This window comes from Dendrobates tinctorius, unplaced genomic scaffold (genome assembly GCF_039654945.1).
Source record: "Dendrobates tinctorius isolate UK_male_01 unplaced genomic scaffold, ASM3965494v1 ptg000035l, whole genome shotgun sequence".
Taxonomy (NCBI): Eukaryota; Metazoa; Chordata; class Amphibia; order Anura; family Dendrobatidae; genus Dendrobates; species Dendrobates tinctorius.
In genome coordinates, this window is record NW_027361703.1 from 68150413 (window position 1) to 68163918 (window position 13506).

Here is a 13506-nt window from a genome sequence, read left to right on the forward strand (position 1 = left end):
ATTTTCAATTGGAGGGGGCTGATGGTCTGGTCTGGTCACATACTCCTCCAACAAGTAATATCTGAAGGATAGGAAATATTTGGATTTAAAAAAAAAAAAAATATATATATATATATATATATATATATATATATATATATATATATATATATATATATATAATTTTTTATTTTTTTTTAAATGAGCCAAAAATATCCGCATCTATCAATATAAAATTATTTAAACAATACTTTAAATGCCGAATAGAATGGCAGAATTGCTATTTTTTTCGTCACGGCACTTCCATGAAATAATACAGTAAAAGCAATCAAAATGTTTTATGTGCCCAAAATGTTGTCAACAAAAAGTAGAGCTTATTTCACGAAAACAAGGCCTCATACAACTGAATGGATGGAAACCTAAAAAAGTTGTCTCAGAAAATGGCAACACTGACAAATTATTGTGTTTTTTTTTACAAAGCTAAAAAAAAATAAATAACCACTAAAATATACTATTTCTATTTTCCTACTTTCCCAGAATATTCTATTGCCATGTCATTTTAGCTCACCATTTCACCAAACTTGGAATTTTTTCTGTTTTTTTTTTTTTTTTTTTTTTTATTTCAATGATCTATGCAATGCCCTAAAGTCTACTTACTGGTCATTAAAGGGTTAAAATAGTATATGGATGTGTTTGTCGCATTTCTACTTTTTTTAGTTTTCAATTGAGTAACAAAAATACCGCAAGTCTTTCAAGATGCACTTGGTCCTCAGATACATCATTCTGTGGACATCGAGCAGTTGTAGGCATACCTATTAACAGTTTGAGGAGCCATTCATTTATTTCATGCATATCTGTTATGCTACCTACCTGGAATATGAAAAGTCCAGATTAAATTCTGCGTCTTCTCTAAGGAATTAAGCTACGTTCACACTGGCATTCAGAGTTCTGTTTTTCTGTTTTTGATCTACTTCTTAAAATAGTAAACCAAGCATACGCATGTGCTCTTACCGCTTAGAGCCCAGCGCAGGATGCCCAAATGGTCTATGCCACGATTAGGAGTGATGACATCCTGTTTGGTCACTTGATCGCTGAGGCCTGTGATTGGTTGCAGCCGTCGAGTGACTGGAACAGAACATCGGATGTATCTCTGCACTGCTAGTCATCTGACTCCCCTTTAACTCTGATCACTGTTGTTTAATCCCTAAGGCCTCTTTCACACTTGCGTTTTTTTGGTCAGTTGCAATCCGTGTAAAAAATGCAAAAGACGGGTCCGTTTCCGCTGTGACACCAACGTATGCCACCGGACCGTTGTTTTGATGGATCCGCTGAAGTCGGAAATTTAAAGGAACCGCAGTCTGGAAAAGGAGAGAGAGAGATAAATAAACTTTCTGGCAAGGAAATTCTTCCGGGCATGCTCAGTGTAAAAAAAAAAAAGCTGATCCATGCAGACAAAAAACGTTTCATTGTCCGTCCACTCAAGTTAGCGGACGCCCAAATTTTGGCGGATCCGTCAAAAAACGGATCCAACGGATGACCATCCGTCAAAATCCGCCGCTAATGCAAGTCAATGGGAAAAAAAACCGATCCGCCAAAAAAATGGCGGATCTGTTTTTTTTTGCAAAACGGCGGATTTTGACTTATGGAAACAAACGGAAATGTGAAACAGGCCTTAGATACCACAGTCAATAGCCACTGTGGCATCTGCATCTAAGTGCTTAGTCACCATTATTGCCATCTCAGTAACCCCCCACAGCACAATTGTGGGGTACTGATAGGTTGTTATGGCAGTCTTCTACTCATATTAAGCCCCAGTTTTAAGCTATAGTCATCTTTGTTTTGTCATCACAATTAAATATAGAAAAAAATCTATAAATTTGGCATTGCTGTAGCCATAGAATAAAATCATGTTTTTATTTTTTCCTGTACAGTGATATCCATAAAAACAAAATAGAGTGCAATTGCTGTTTTTCAATGGAAACCTTCAGAAAAGGTTGTAAAGGGAACCTTTCATGTAAAATAATACTACTACTCTGCAGATATGGGGGATAATCTGCAGGCTAATGGCGTTCTGACACCATGTGGCACCGGCACTGAGAGCCCCGATGCCGGGAGGAAACGAACGGCTTCCAGTCATAGGGGCAGCACCAGCTCAGTTTCAGTCACAGTTCTCGGTATTGTCAGCGGCATCTGTAAACGCGTCCACAGCACTGACTGACAGCCCATCTGATACTGTGCAGTGATGGAATAAACGTCGCCGGCCACAATGCTACTGTCCAACCATCCATCCACAGAGGTATTGGAGTACTGGGCCAAGAAAACTTTCCACATGCCGTTTCCTCACTTTCTTTAGTCTGATCTGGTGACGCCTGATAGAAAGAGTTTATTGATTAATGCTGCTTTCTCTAAAAATGCAACACAACCGAGCAGCAGGTGCAACTGAAATCTGGGTTTATCTGAACTGGCAATGCTTTTCACTGCTGAGTGATCCAACTTTTGGTGCTTTTTTTGCCCACTGACATCTTGGCATTTTGTTCCTTTTGTGCACTAATATTACTCAAACTGGTTATCTGCTGTGCTGAAGAACAGCAAATTGTGTGTTGAGATATGTTTGTTGGTGCACCATTATTATATATGGAAGCACCTTGGTTGGCTGCACACTGCTTGCTTGTTCTAATGATTAAAACCTCAGAAAGAGGAAAAAATCCTCCAGAAAAAAAAAAAATCAAGAGAAAACCAGACAGGCCTAAATACATCTGCACTAACCAGGGTGCAGCAGACCCAAGTAAAATGGCAACTGCACAGGTGCAATAATACCAAATGAAACAGCCAGCCTACAATCAGGGATTGGCCATGTGGTACACCAGTGCAAAAAAATAATCCGCATGTGAACACCTCACAAGGTTGCAATGGTTAGTCCAACAGTAATGACCATGTCTCGTTCAAAGTCCTCACATTGCTTGATTTTCCCATTGTTAATGTGGGTTCTCACTGAAAGTAATCTGTGGAAAACCTTCTCCCTTGATTTTATTCTGCAACTGGAGACAAGTGTCTTAATTTCTATACAGGGAACTCTGTCTCTAATAAAATGGTCATTTACTATATGTTGAGGAAACATGTAGAGTCTCCAAAACATAGGTTAGATCTGAGGGTTGTGAAGAAGTCAGTCTAGTATGAACATTATTTCACTCTTCAGTAACAAAGTGATGATGATGAATTTTCATTGTTTCATTGCTTATCATGAACAGGGCTGGGAGCATTTTTGGCTCGATGGTTAATTCCAACTTAAACATAATGTAAAAAATATTTTAGAAGGGTTATTTGATAAAGATCAACCTTCTGTTGTTTTGCATGAATATTTGGACCTACAGTATATAAGAAAGCAACTAATGGTGAACTGTGAAGCTGAGTTCACACGTGGCGTTTTTTTCGCGTTTCCGCGGCGGTTTTAACCGCGCGATTTTGCCGCGAAAATGCAAAAAATAAGCATCCCATGCATTCCTATGGGATTCCGCAATGCTGTGCTAATGCTGCGGTTTTTACCGCGGCGGAATCGCTTTGCGGTAAAAACCGCAGCATGCTCATTAATTTGCGGAATCGCGGCGATCCCGCACCCATAGGAATGCATTGTTCCGCTTACTTCCTGCATGTGGCTGTGCACACCATGCGGAAAGTAAGCATAACATTTGCGGTTGGTACCCACGGTCCGGAGGAGAGAAGACTGTCCTCCGGGCTTTGGGTACCATATCCCTGTAAAAAATAGAATTTAAAAATAAAAAATATTGTTATTCTCACCCTCCGACGTCCCGCGCAGTCTTCCTGTTTCTCTTCACGCTCTCGTTCCCAGTAGTCCTGTGAAAATGCCCGCGATGACGTCCGTTCTCGCGGGATCGCGAAGTCTCCCGGTCATTCGTACGACGTCATCGCGAATTACCGCGAGACGTCGTGATCCTGCGAGAACTGACGTCATCGCGGGCATTTTCGCAAAGGATTACTGGGAACGGATGCGCGGGACGTCGGAGGGTAAGAATAACACCATTTTTTATTTTTTTTTTTACATTCTATCTTTTACTACTGATGCTGCATAGGCGGCCTCAGTAGTAAAAAGTTGGTCACACTTGTCAAACACTGTTTGACGAGTGTGACCAACCTGTCAATCAGTTCTCCAAGCGATGCTACAGATCGCTTGGAGAACGCTAGCATTTTGCAAGCTAAATACGCTTGCAAAATGCTAGTTTTTCCGCGGGAAAATCGCGGGAATTTAAAATGCGATTTTCCCGCGGCCTGGAATTCCGGAATTCTCGCAGTAATTTCCGCGAGAGTTCCGGTACGTGTGCACTTAGCCTGAATGTAATCTGAGTCTAGTTTCTTTATGGTTGGAGCTTTCCCCAGTTTTTTCTCTTTTGGTTTTTTTTTTAATGAAATTTATTATTTCCAATGTTGGTGAATGTAAAACAAAGACTTGAATGTCAAAGTGACAAACTATAAATAGTGTCCCTTTTATCTACTACAATCTTGAGTCTGTGAAAAGGTGTTTTTTCAGGTTTGCAAATATAGACCTTGCAATTTTCACCTTTCTTACTTGCATTACTATTAAACCTTTATGAAGCATGGAGACCACTGAAGAACAACTTTCAAGTCCAATGAAGATGCACTCTGTAGCGCTATACCATGTAAACATGAAATGTATGAAATTTGAGTTGTATTACTGCTCTAGAAAATGGGAAAAACCAAAGTTACTTAGCTCATAAATTGGCCAATTCATGTATGCCCAGCAGCCAACAACTGCTGGGCATACAAATGCTGTAGATAAGCCCCCAATGTAACCTGAAAGAGAAAATAATTGAGTTATATTATACTCACTCAGGGGCGGTCCGGGTTCGGTTTGCGTCCGATGAGTGTCGCGGTCTGGTCTGGCGCCTCCCATCTTCTAGAGATGCCGGACCTCTCTGACCTTTCCCAGTGCCTGCGCACTGCAGTACTCTGCTCTGCCCTCAACAGGGCAGAGCAGTGCGCCTACGCCGGAGCTGCGACGGGAAGCAAAGAAGAGGACGTCATCGCTAGAAGATAGGAGGTGCCGGACCGGACCGCGACACCCTTCGGACCCGGAACGGACCCGGACTGACCCTGGGTGAGTATAATATAACTCGTTTTTCTTCTCTTTCAGGTTACATCCGGGGCTTATCTACAGCATTACAGAATGCTGTAGATAAGCCCCTGATGGCGGTGGCTGCAGCTTATAGTTGAAAAAATAGGTGACAGATTCCCTTTAAAACCGCCCCGGGTTGATGGGTGGTGTGCTCAGTCAGAGGGCCTATGAATACAAATATCAAAAGACTGATCATCACAAGCAAAGTACTATGCATCTGTTCAGACCAGTATTCTGTTTGGAAGTATCGGTCAGTCTTTTGATAATTTTCAGTTCCAGCCATGAATTCTGACTTATGACTTGATTACGGTACTTTAGGACAATGATGTTGTTTCAAACACTTTTTGTGAAGGTTTAGCTTTAATTGGGGTTGTTGTCTTATCTGACTGGAAAATCTCACTTGCATTACTGGTGTGTACTGCAGCCAGTTTTCCTCCAGGATTTACTTGTATTTTGCTGCATTTATTTTACCTTTTACCTTCCAGGGCCTGCTGTAGAAAAGCATCCCCAAAGCATGATAAAGTACACTGCCATGCCTTATGGTGCGTATGGTGTGGTGTGCAGTGTTTTGGCTTTTTTTTTTGTAAGCTTTCTCCATTTTAGTCTCTTCAGAGCATAAAACTTGACATTGTTGTTTTTTTAATTATTACTGCGGCTTTGCATTGCTAAATCTTCCTTAAAACTCCAGTGGATAAAATAGTCAAGTAGTAGTCTGTCTTTCCATATTAGCAATTGCAGTTTGTGATGCCTTCAGAGTTGTCTTGGATTTCTTGCAAAACTGGGAACTTCTCCTTGCCCCTATGCAAAATAATAATTATAGCAATCATGATTTTTATTTCTATAGCGCCAACATATTCCGCAGCAGTTTACATTTTAGAGGGGACTTGTACAGACAATAAAACATTACAGAATAACACATAACTCAGATACCAAGAGGAGTGAGGGCCCCGCTCACAAGCTTACAGTCTATGAAGAAATAGGGGAGACTCAAAAGGTAAAATGTGCTTGTACTGTATGGTCCAGCTATCAATATAATAAAGTTTTCACATAACGTTGCATTTACCGTTAATCAGCCAGTATGTGTACAACTTAAGACGCAGAGGGCTATTTAAGTGCATGAAGGGTGTGTGAACAGATGCTACGAGAGTCCTGATTTTGAAGAAAATGTTTTTTGGGCGAAGCAAGGATAGCTAGATAAGTGAGGTGAGGGAGGCGATAGGCCAGTCTGTAGAAATGTGTTTTAAGCCATGCTTAAAACTGTGGTTATTGAGGATTAATCGAAGTGTCCTGTGTAGTGCATTCCAAGGAATTGGCACAGCACATGAAAAGTATTGGAGAGAGTGTGGGGGGTTCGGATTATTGAGGATGTTAGTCTTCGGTCATTAGCAGAATGAATGGCGCGGATGGTAGACTGAGATGAGGCACGAGATCTAGGGTGGTGCTGAACCATATGGAGCACTTTGTAGCTGAGAGCGATAAGTTTGTATTGGACTCTGTAGTGGATGAGCAACCAGTGCAACAACTGGCACAGGATAGAGGCATCTTACTTTGCTCTGTCCTGTCCTGTTGAGGGCAGAGCAAAGTACTGCAGTGTACAGGTGCTGGGGCTCTTTGACCTTTTCTGGAAAAGGTCAAAGAGCCCCAGCACCAACAGGGCAGAGCAAAGTATGCCTGCACAGGAGCGTGATGCCAGGGAGCCTGTGTGGATGATGCAGGGACACGTCATACACAAGAGGCAAGCAGGAGGGCGGCAATCATAAGAAGATGGGAGGCGCCAGACCAAGACCAGCAACACTCATTGGACCGGACTGCCCTCCAAGTGAGTATAATAAAACATATTTTTCAGTTCTTCCAGGTCGGGTTAGGGGCTTATATACAGCATTATAGAATGCTGTAGATAAGCCCTGAAAGGTGGTGCCGCATCTTACAGCTGCCAAAACTGCTGACGGGTTCCCTTTTAGGGAATATGAAATCAGTAACAGGGCTCAACATTCACTATGTGACATTCATAATGCTGATTGTATGGCATTTTGGACTTTGGCTACCTCAGACACCATTGCTGAGTTAATTTTCACTCCTAATAGGTATGCTTCTAGTCTCCTTGTGACTTCCTTTAGTACTGCCCACTTTGCACATAGACTATAATCTGAGGACATCTTACTCTTGGCTGATTCACTTCTGTGCCATATTCTTGTTCACTTTTATAAAGATTGCCTTAACTACTTCCTGACTGCACACAAGACTATGAATGTCTGAGTGGTCCACATTCTACTATGCATTGACCTTCTAAATTGTCACTGCTGAGTAGAACAGCTGCACGTGATAGTTCAACTGTTTAATCGTGGAGCTGGCTGTCAGATACAGCCAAACTCCCCATAGAGAAGGCAGAGGTGGTTTGTTGCTGTCTTTTCCTTTCTGATTGCTGTATAGACAGCGCTAGACATGCGCTGTGAATATAGTAAGAGTAAGCGCCGATGCAATTTCCTCTTTTGGACTCTTGATTAGTGGTTTCTGAACTTGGACCGGAGGGTATGTATGCGTTATACATACTCCCGCCCAATGGTCATGGCCTCACTTTCATAAATATGTATGGAGCGAGGCTGCGCCCGCTAGTCATCCATGGCCGCGTCACTAAACAGGGTTTGGACTTGCTAAATATAAGGGTGTGTGCACACGCTGCGGAATCTGCTGCGGATCCGCAGCGGTTTTGGCCCTGTGGGTCCACAGCAGTTTCTGCTGCGTTGTACAGTACCCTTTTAGCATATGGAAAATGAAATCCGCAGTGCACACGTTGTGGATTTTTCCGCACGGATTTGCTGCGGTTTCAAAACCGCAGCATGTCAAATCTTTGTGCGGATTCCGCAGCGTTTTACCACCTGCTCCATGACAGGTGGAAAACCGCAGGGGAAAACCGCACAAAAACTGCAGATAAACCGCAGGTCTTTTGACCTGTGGATTTACCTGCGGATTTTTTTCAAATCCGCGCGGAAAATTCCGCAGAGCAATCTGCAGCGTGAGCACACACCCTTAGTGTATGGTGCGAGACCTCACCCACTAGACGGGCCATGGCCGAGAGTATGTATAACACATACCTACCCTCTGGTCCCAGGTCAGAAACCTTAGCATACTCGCATCACACAGAGTGACTGCAGACTTATCAATTTGCATCGGACAATCCCTTTAAATAAATATTCAGTGGATTAAATGCATTTCTTTTCTAACTTTTTTTTAAATTAAAATATTGTAATATCTGCAGATATGAGGATCTTGCATTCATTTATTTGTTTTTCTTTTTTTCATCATACAAACTGCTAAATTGCACTTAAATGTGTGTAGAAAGTTAGTTTTCCCAGTGAATTATTTTGCTTACACTGAATAGCTCTCTGATATATCGTCCTCCGGGTCACCTGCATTATGATCTTTGCTGTGTGTTTGTTTTGGAATTGTCTGGTAACATGAAAGCCAAATTTGTTAATAATGGGTTTGGCCCTTCCTACTGTACCTGATCACATTGCAATACATGTAACAGGGTAATCTGCAATGTGGCTGCACAGATCACACTCTACTTTACATATTGGGCCTGCCAACTTTAGCTACCCGGCTATAGTGTAGATAATCCTTCCCCTGTCCTATGAATACAGTGAAGCTATGATCTAAATTCACAGTCTGAAGCCTATAGTGTTATTACAACAATCTGCAGCCAAACCTTCACTCATTAATACTTAATCCTCATTTTTTATTCTTTGTCTGATCAGTATTTTCCAATCATTTTAGTTTTAACAAAAACAAAATTAGAGCCTACATTTAAAAAAAAACAAAAAAACAGGTTAATGGAAACATGTTATCATCTTTCTTGAATTCTTATCTTTCCCGGATGAAGAATACTGATCAAATACTAAAGTGAGAATGAGACCTGACCTTACACTCAATGAGAGAAGAGCCTATTAACTAACTTTTCTACAGCTATATACCATACTTTTGATTGCAAAGTCCTATAACACATCAACCTATAGGTTCCCTTAAAGGGAATCCATCAGCAGATGTGTTGCTACCTCACCTGAGAGTAGCATGATATAGGAAAAGAGACCCTGAATCCAACAATGTGTTACTTCTTGGGTGTAGCTGACACAATCAGTTTTTAGATATGGCGTGAAGCAGAGCTGAGAAAACTAAGGGTACCGTTACACCTAGCGATGCACCAGCGATCCCGACCAGCGATATGACGCGGTCAGGATCGCTGGTGCATCGCTAGGTGGTCGCTAGTGAGCTGCCACACAGGCAGATCTCACTAGCGACATCGCTGGGGACGGGGATCACTACTTACCTGTCAGACGCGGCGATCCTGCGTCCTCCCGCCCGGCTCCACGCGTCGCTCGTCTCTCCACAGGAAGCCCAGCAGGAAGTGGCCGACGAGGAATGGTCCAGCAGCTTCTCGCGCGATCAGCGATAACCAGCGGGGGAGCGGGTCGGAGGTAAGTATCACATGCAGCGATATCGCTAGCAATATGGCTGCAACGTCACAAAATCGGTGACTTTACAGCGATATTGCTAGCGATATCGCAGAGTGTAACGGGGGCATAATCCCATCCACACCAGTCTCTCTGTGTACAATGTCTATAGATGGTGAGCTGCTTATCACAGGATTGGGCGGTCAGACCAGGAGGGCCTGCTGTGTTGAATGATAAGCTCTTGGTGCTAAAACAATCATTGTAAGTAAACAAAACCATGGAGCTTGATAAGAAAGGCATCCCTGAAATCTGTGTTTTCACCCCTACAGCATGCTCTCTTCAGGTTAAGTTGCTGTTAAAACTGTGTGGAGATTTTCAAGTTCTCAATTTACATCTTGGCAACAGTCAGATGTGCAGATTCTGAAGTTTTTGTGCTACATATTTAGGAGATATGGATGTAATTTCCACTTTGTGAAGAAAATCTTTGAGAATTCCTGTAAGAATATACTCTCATCGAAAATGATCATAGTATACAAAAGGCACGATTCACCTAGTGAATTTTGATAGATTCTAATTTTCTGGTATACGTATAGAGAAAGTGTGTAAGATACTAGCTGAAGAGCCCGGCGCTGCCCGGGCATAGTAACTAACTGTGGTTAGTAGTTATAACAAATTATAATTATCCTCCATCCCATAGTCCCGTGCCCATATACCCATCATACATATCCTCCATCCCATAGTCCCGTGCCCATATACCCATCATACATATCCGCCATCCCATAGTCCCGTGCCCATATACCCGTCATACAGATCCTTCATCCCATAGTCCAGTGCCCGTATACCCATCACACATCCTCCATCCCATAGTCCCGTGCCCATATACCCGTCATACATATCCTCCATCCCATAGTCCAGTGCCCATATACCCATCATACATATCCTCCATCCCATAGTCCCGTGCCCATATACCCGTCATACATATCCTCCATCCCATAGTCCAGTGCCCATATACCCATCACACATCCTCCATCCCATAGTCCTGTGCCCATATACCCATCATACATATCCTCCATCCCATAGTCCAGTGCCCATATACCCATCATACATATCCGCCATCCCATAGTCCCGTGCCCATATACCCGTCATACATATCCTCCATCCCATAGTCCAGTGCCCATATACCCATCACACATCCTCCATCCCATAGTCCTGTGCCCATATACCCATCATACATATCCTCCATCCCATAATCCAGTGCCCATATACCCATCACACATCCTCCATCCCATAGTCAACCATTATGACATCATAATCAGCGGCGGGGCTTGATACACACTTTTTCCCCATTATGTAGATAGGGGCAAAATTGTTTGGTGAATTGGAACGCGCTGGGTTAAAATTTCGACTCACAACATAGCCTAGGACACTCTCAGGGTCCAAACGTGTGACTGTGCCAAATTTTGTGGCTGTAGCTGCGACGGTGCGGATGCCAATCCCGGACATATACACACCCACATTGAGCTTTATATATTAGATGCATCTTCTGCATATCCATTTAGTGGGAATTCTCTTGTTTGCTCCTCAGTGTCTGTGTCTTGTGTTTGCCAGCTCACTCTGTGGTTTTGCGTCTTGTGGGAGCACCTGGAGTATGTGTAGTTGACTGTTAGCAGCCTCAACTGTCTCTTTCAGTTCTAAACTTCCTACTACGCCACAAGTTTAATATCCGGATGACTCGACTTGGAAACGTATTCTAATGCTGCCGGTGTGTAGAAGACAACCCCACTCTCTTTTGTTCCAATAAGTGTTTCATTTTCCTAATATAAAATTGCTTAGATGTTTCTAGATAGTGGAACTATTGGATGCAAATCAGATCAGACCTGTGTGTTATGTAAGTGATTTTGTTTTCCAGTGGTCCTGTTCCTGTAGTGAGCCTCGAGAAAATCCCAAATCTTGTGAAAGCAGATGGTGCCAATGTTAAAATGAATTCAGCTACAAACTCCTCTTCAGCAGCATCTTCAGCATCCTCCCTATCAAAACAGTCTGTGGTACCGAAGCCTGTACCCCCGTCACCAGAAAAGATCCTCAATGGCAAAGGAATATCATCTGTAGACAAAAAGCATCAAAATGGCACCAAAAACAGTAACAAGCCTTACAAAAGAATTTGTGGTGAGTGAAGCCCAGATATATCAGATATTCTTCCTCTAATATTTGTGATTTATGTATGATGTACCTTCTAACTGGAGCAGTAAAGACAAGACTTTATATACTCTGATGTGATGTGGATAGAAAAGCTTTAACATGAGGATAGGTAAGATAACCTAGTCAATGTTGTTGGAAGTAGTCATTTACAGGACTCTCTTCTATTTTGACTGGTGCCATAAGGATCATAATATGTCAAAGTAGGTTTTCCATAATAATAATAATAAATAATAATAGTAATTGAATGTACCACAAATTGAGACCCTAACAACATTGTCTTGTGATTTGTAAATTAAGGGAAGGACAATGCTCACGGTACGTAAACGTTGGCGCTAGCTGGCTCTGTGCATTGCCTGCGTGTATGAACAATCGGTGTGGTCTCGCAGCGCTCAGGACCCCCAGGGTCCTGCAAGCACTGTGATTCCTGTGCAGAGTGGTAGCTCTGACAGGTGACATTATCGGGACCTGATTAGATCAGGTCCTAATGATGTTAAACCTTTGCTATCTTCTAGATGCATCACAGCACTGCTATGGTCACCTCTCTGACGCCCCCTTTGATGATATCTGATCACGTCACGTTATCCTGGCATCTGGAGGTCATGTGATGGCTTACTGGTCTGCCTGCTGCAGTGGCTTTTAGACTCAGCCTGCAGCTGAGTCTAACAAGCGATCTGCCTGTGAAACACTGACAGCGCTCATACAATACAATACATGTGTGTTGCACTGTATGAGGCCAGTGATCAGCCAAATAGAAATTGAAGTCCCATACAGGGACTAAGTAAAAAAGTTTAAAAAAAAAAGTTTTAGAACTATTTAAAAAAATCGCTAAATAAAAAAGAAGAAAAATATTAAACCAATAAATACACATATTTTTGTAAAAACAAAAAAAATTACACATATTTGGAATCGCCGTGTCCAGAACGAGCCAACCTATAAAACTGTCGCACTTTTTAACTCCTTCATTGCACTCAGTAAAAAAAAAAAAAAAAGGAGCAAAAGCCTTTGGTTTTTCATCATGTCGCCAAAGAAAAAGTAGAATAAAACGCAATTAAAAAGTCAAATCAAAATAGAAATGGTAGCGAAGAAAACGTCATCTTGTCCCACAAAAAACAAGCTGCCATACAGCTCCAACAGCTGAAAAATAAAAAAGTTATAGCTCTCAGAATAAAGTGATGCAAAAACAATTATTTTTTTCTATAAAAGTTTGTATTGTGAAAAAGCGGCAAAACATGAAATACCTTATAAATGTTGTATCACTTTAATCGTACTGACCCAAAGAATAAAACTGCCCTATCAATTTGTTACCACACGCGGAACGGCAATGAACAAAAAACAAACCTAAGGGTATGTGCACACGGTGCGTATTCTGCTTAGGAATCTTCCGCGCAGAATTCACTAAATCCGCAGGTCAAATGACCTGCATTTTTCTTGCAGATTTAGTGCATTTTTTGTGCAGTTTTAATGCATGTTTTGTGCGGTTTTCCACCTGCGGATTTCTAGAATGGAGCAGGTGGAAAACTGCAGCAAAACCGCACAGAAGTGACATGCTGCTTTTTTCATTCTGCACCAAATATGCACGGAAAAAAACGCAGCATGTGCACACTGAATTTGGTTTCACATAGGCTTTAATGCTACTGTACATCACATGCAGTTCTGCTGCATATATGCAGGGCCAAATCTGCTGCGTATATGCAGCAGAATCCGCACCCTGTGCACATAACCTAAAAGCAA

The 13506-nt window shown here is 42.1% G+C and overlaps 1 protein-coding gene across 9 annotated transcripts in view; it reads left to right on the top strand.

Annotated features, from left to right (window-relative positions):
- ATXN7L1 (ataxin 7 like 1) overlaps positions 1-13506 on the top strand; it is a 180944-nt gene that overhangs the window by 124449 nt on the left and 42989 nt on the right. For all 9 annotated transcript variants that reach the window (XM_073573597.1, XM_073573598.1, XM_073573595.1 and 6 more), the window contains one exon: positions 11486-11742. In XM_073573597.1, coding sequence (XP_073429698.1) covers positions 11486-11742 — 257 coding nt within the window. The remainder of the gene's footprint in view (positions 1-11485; positions 11743-13506) is intronic.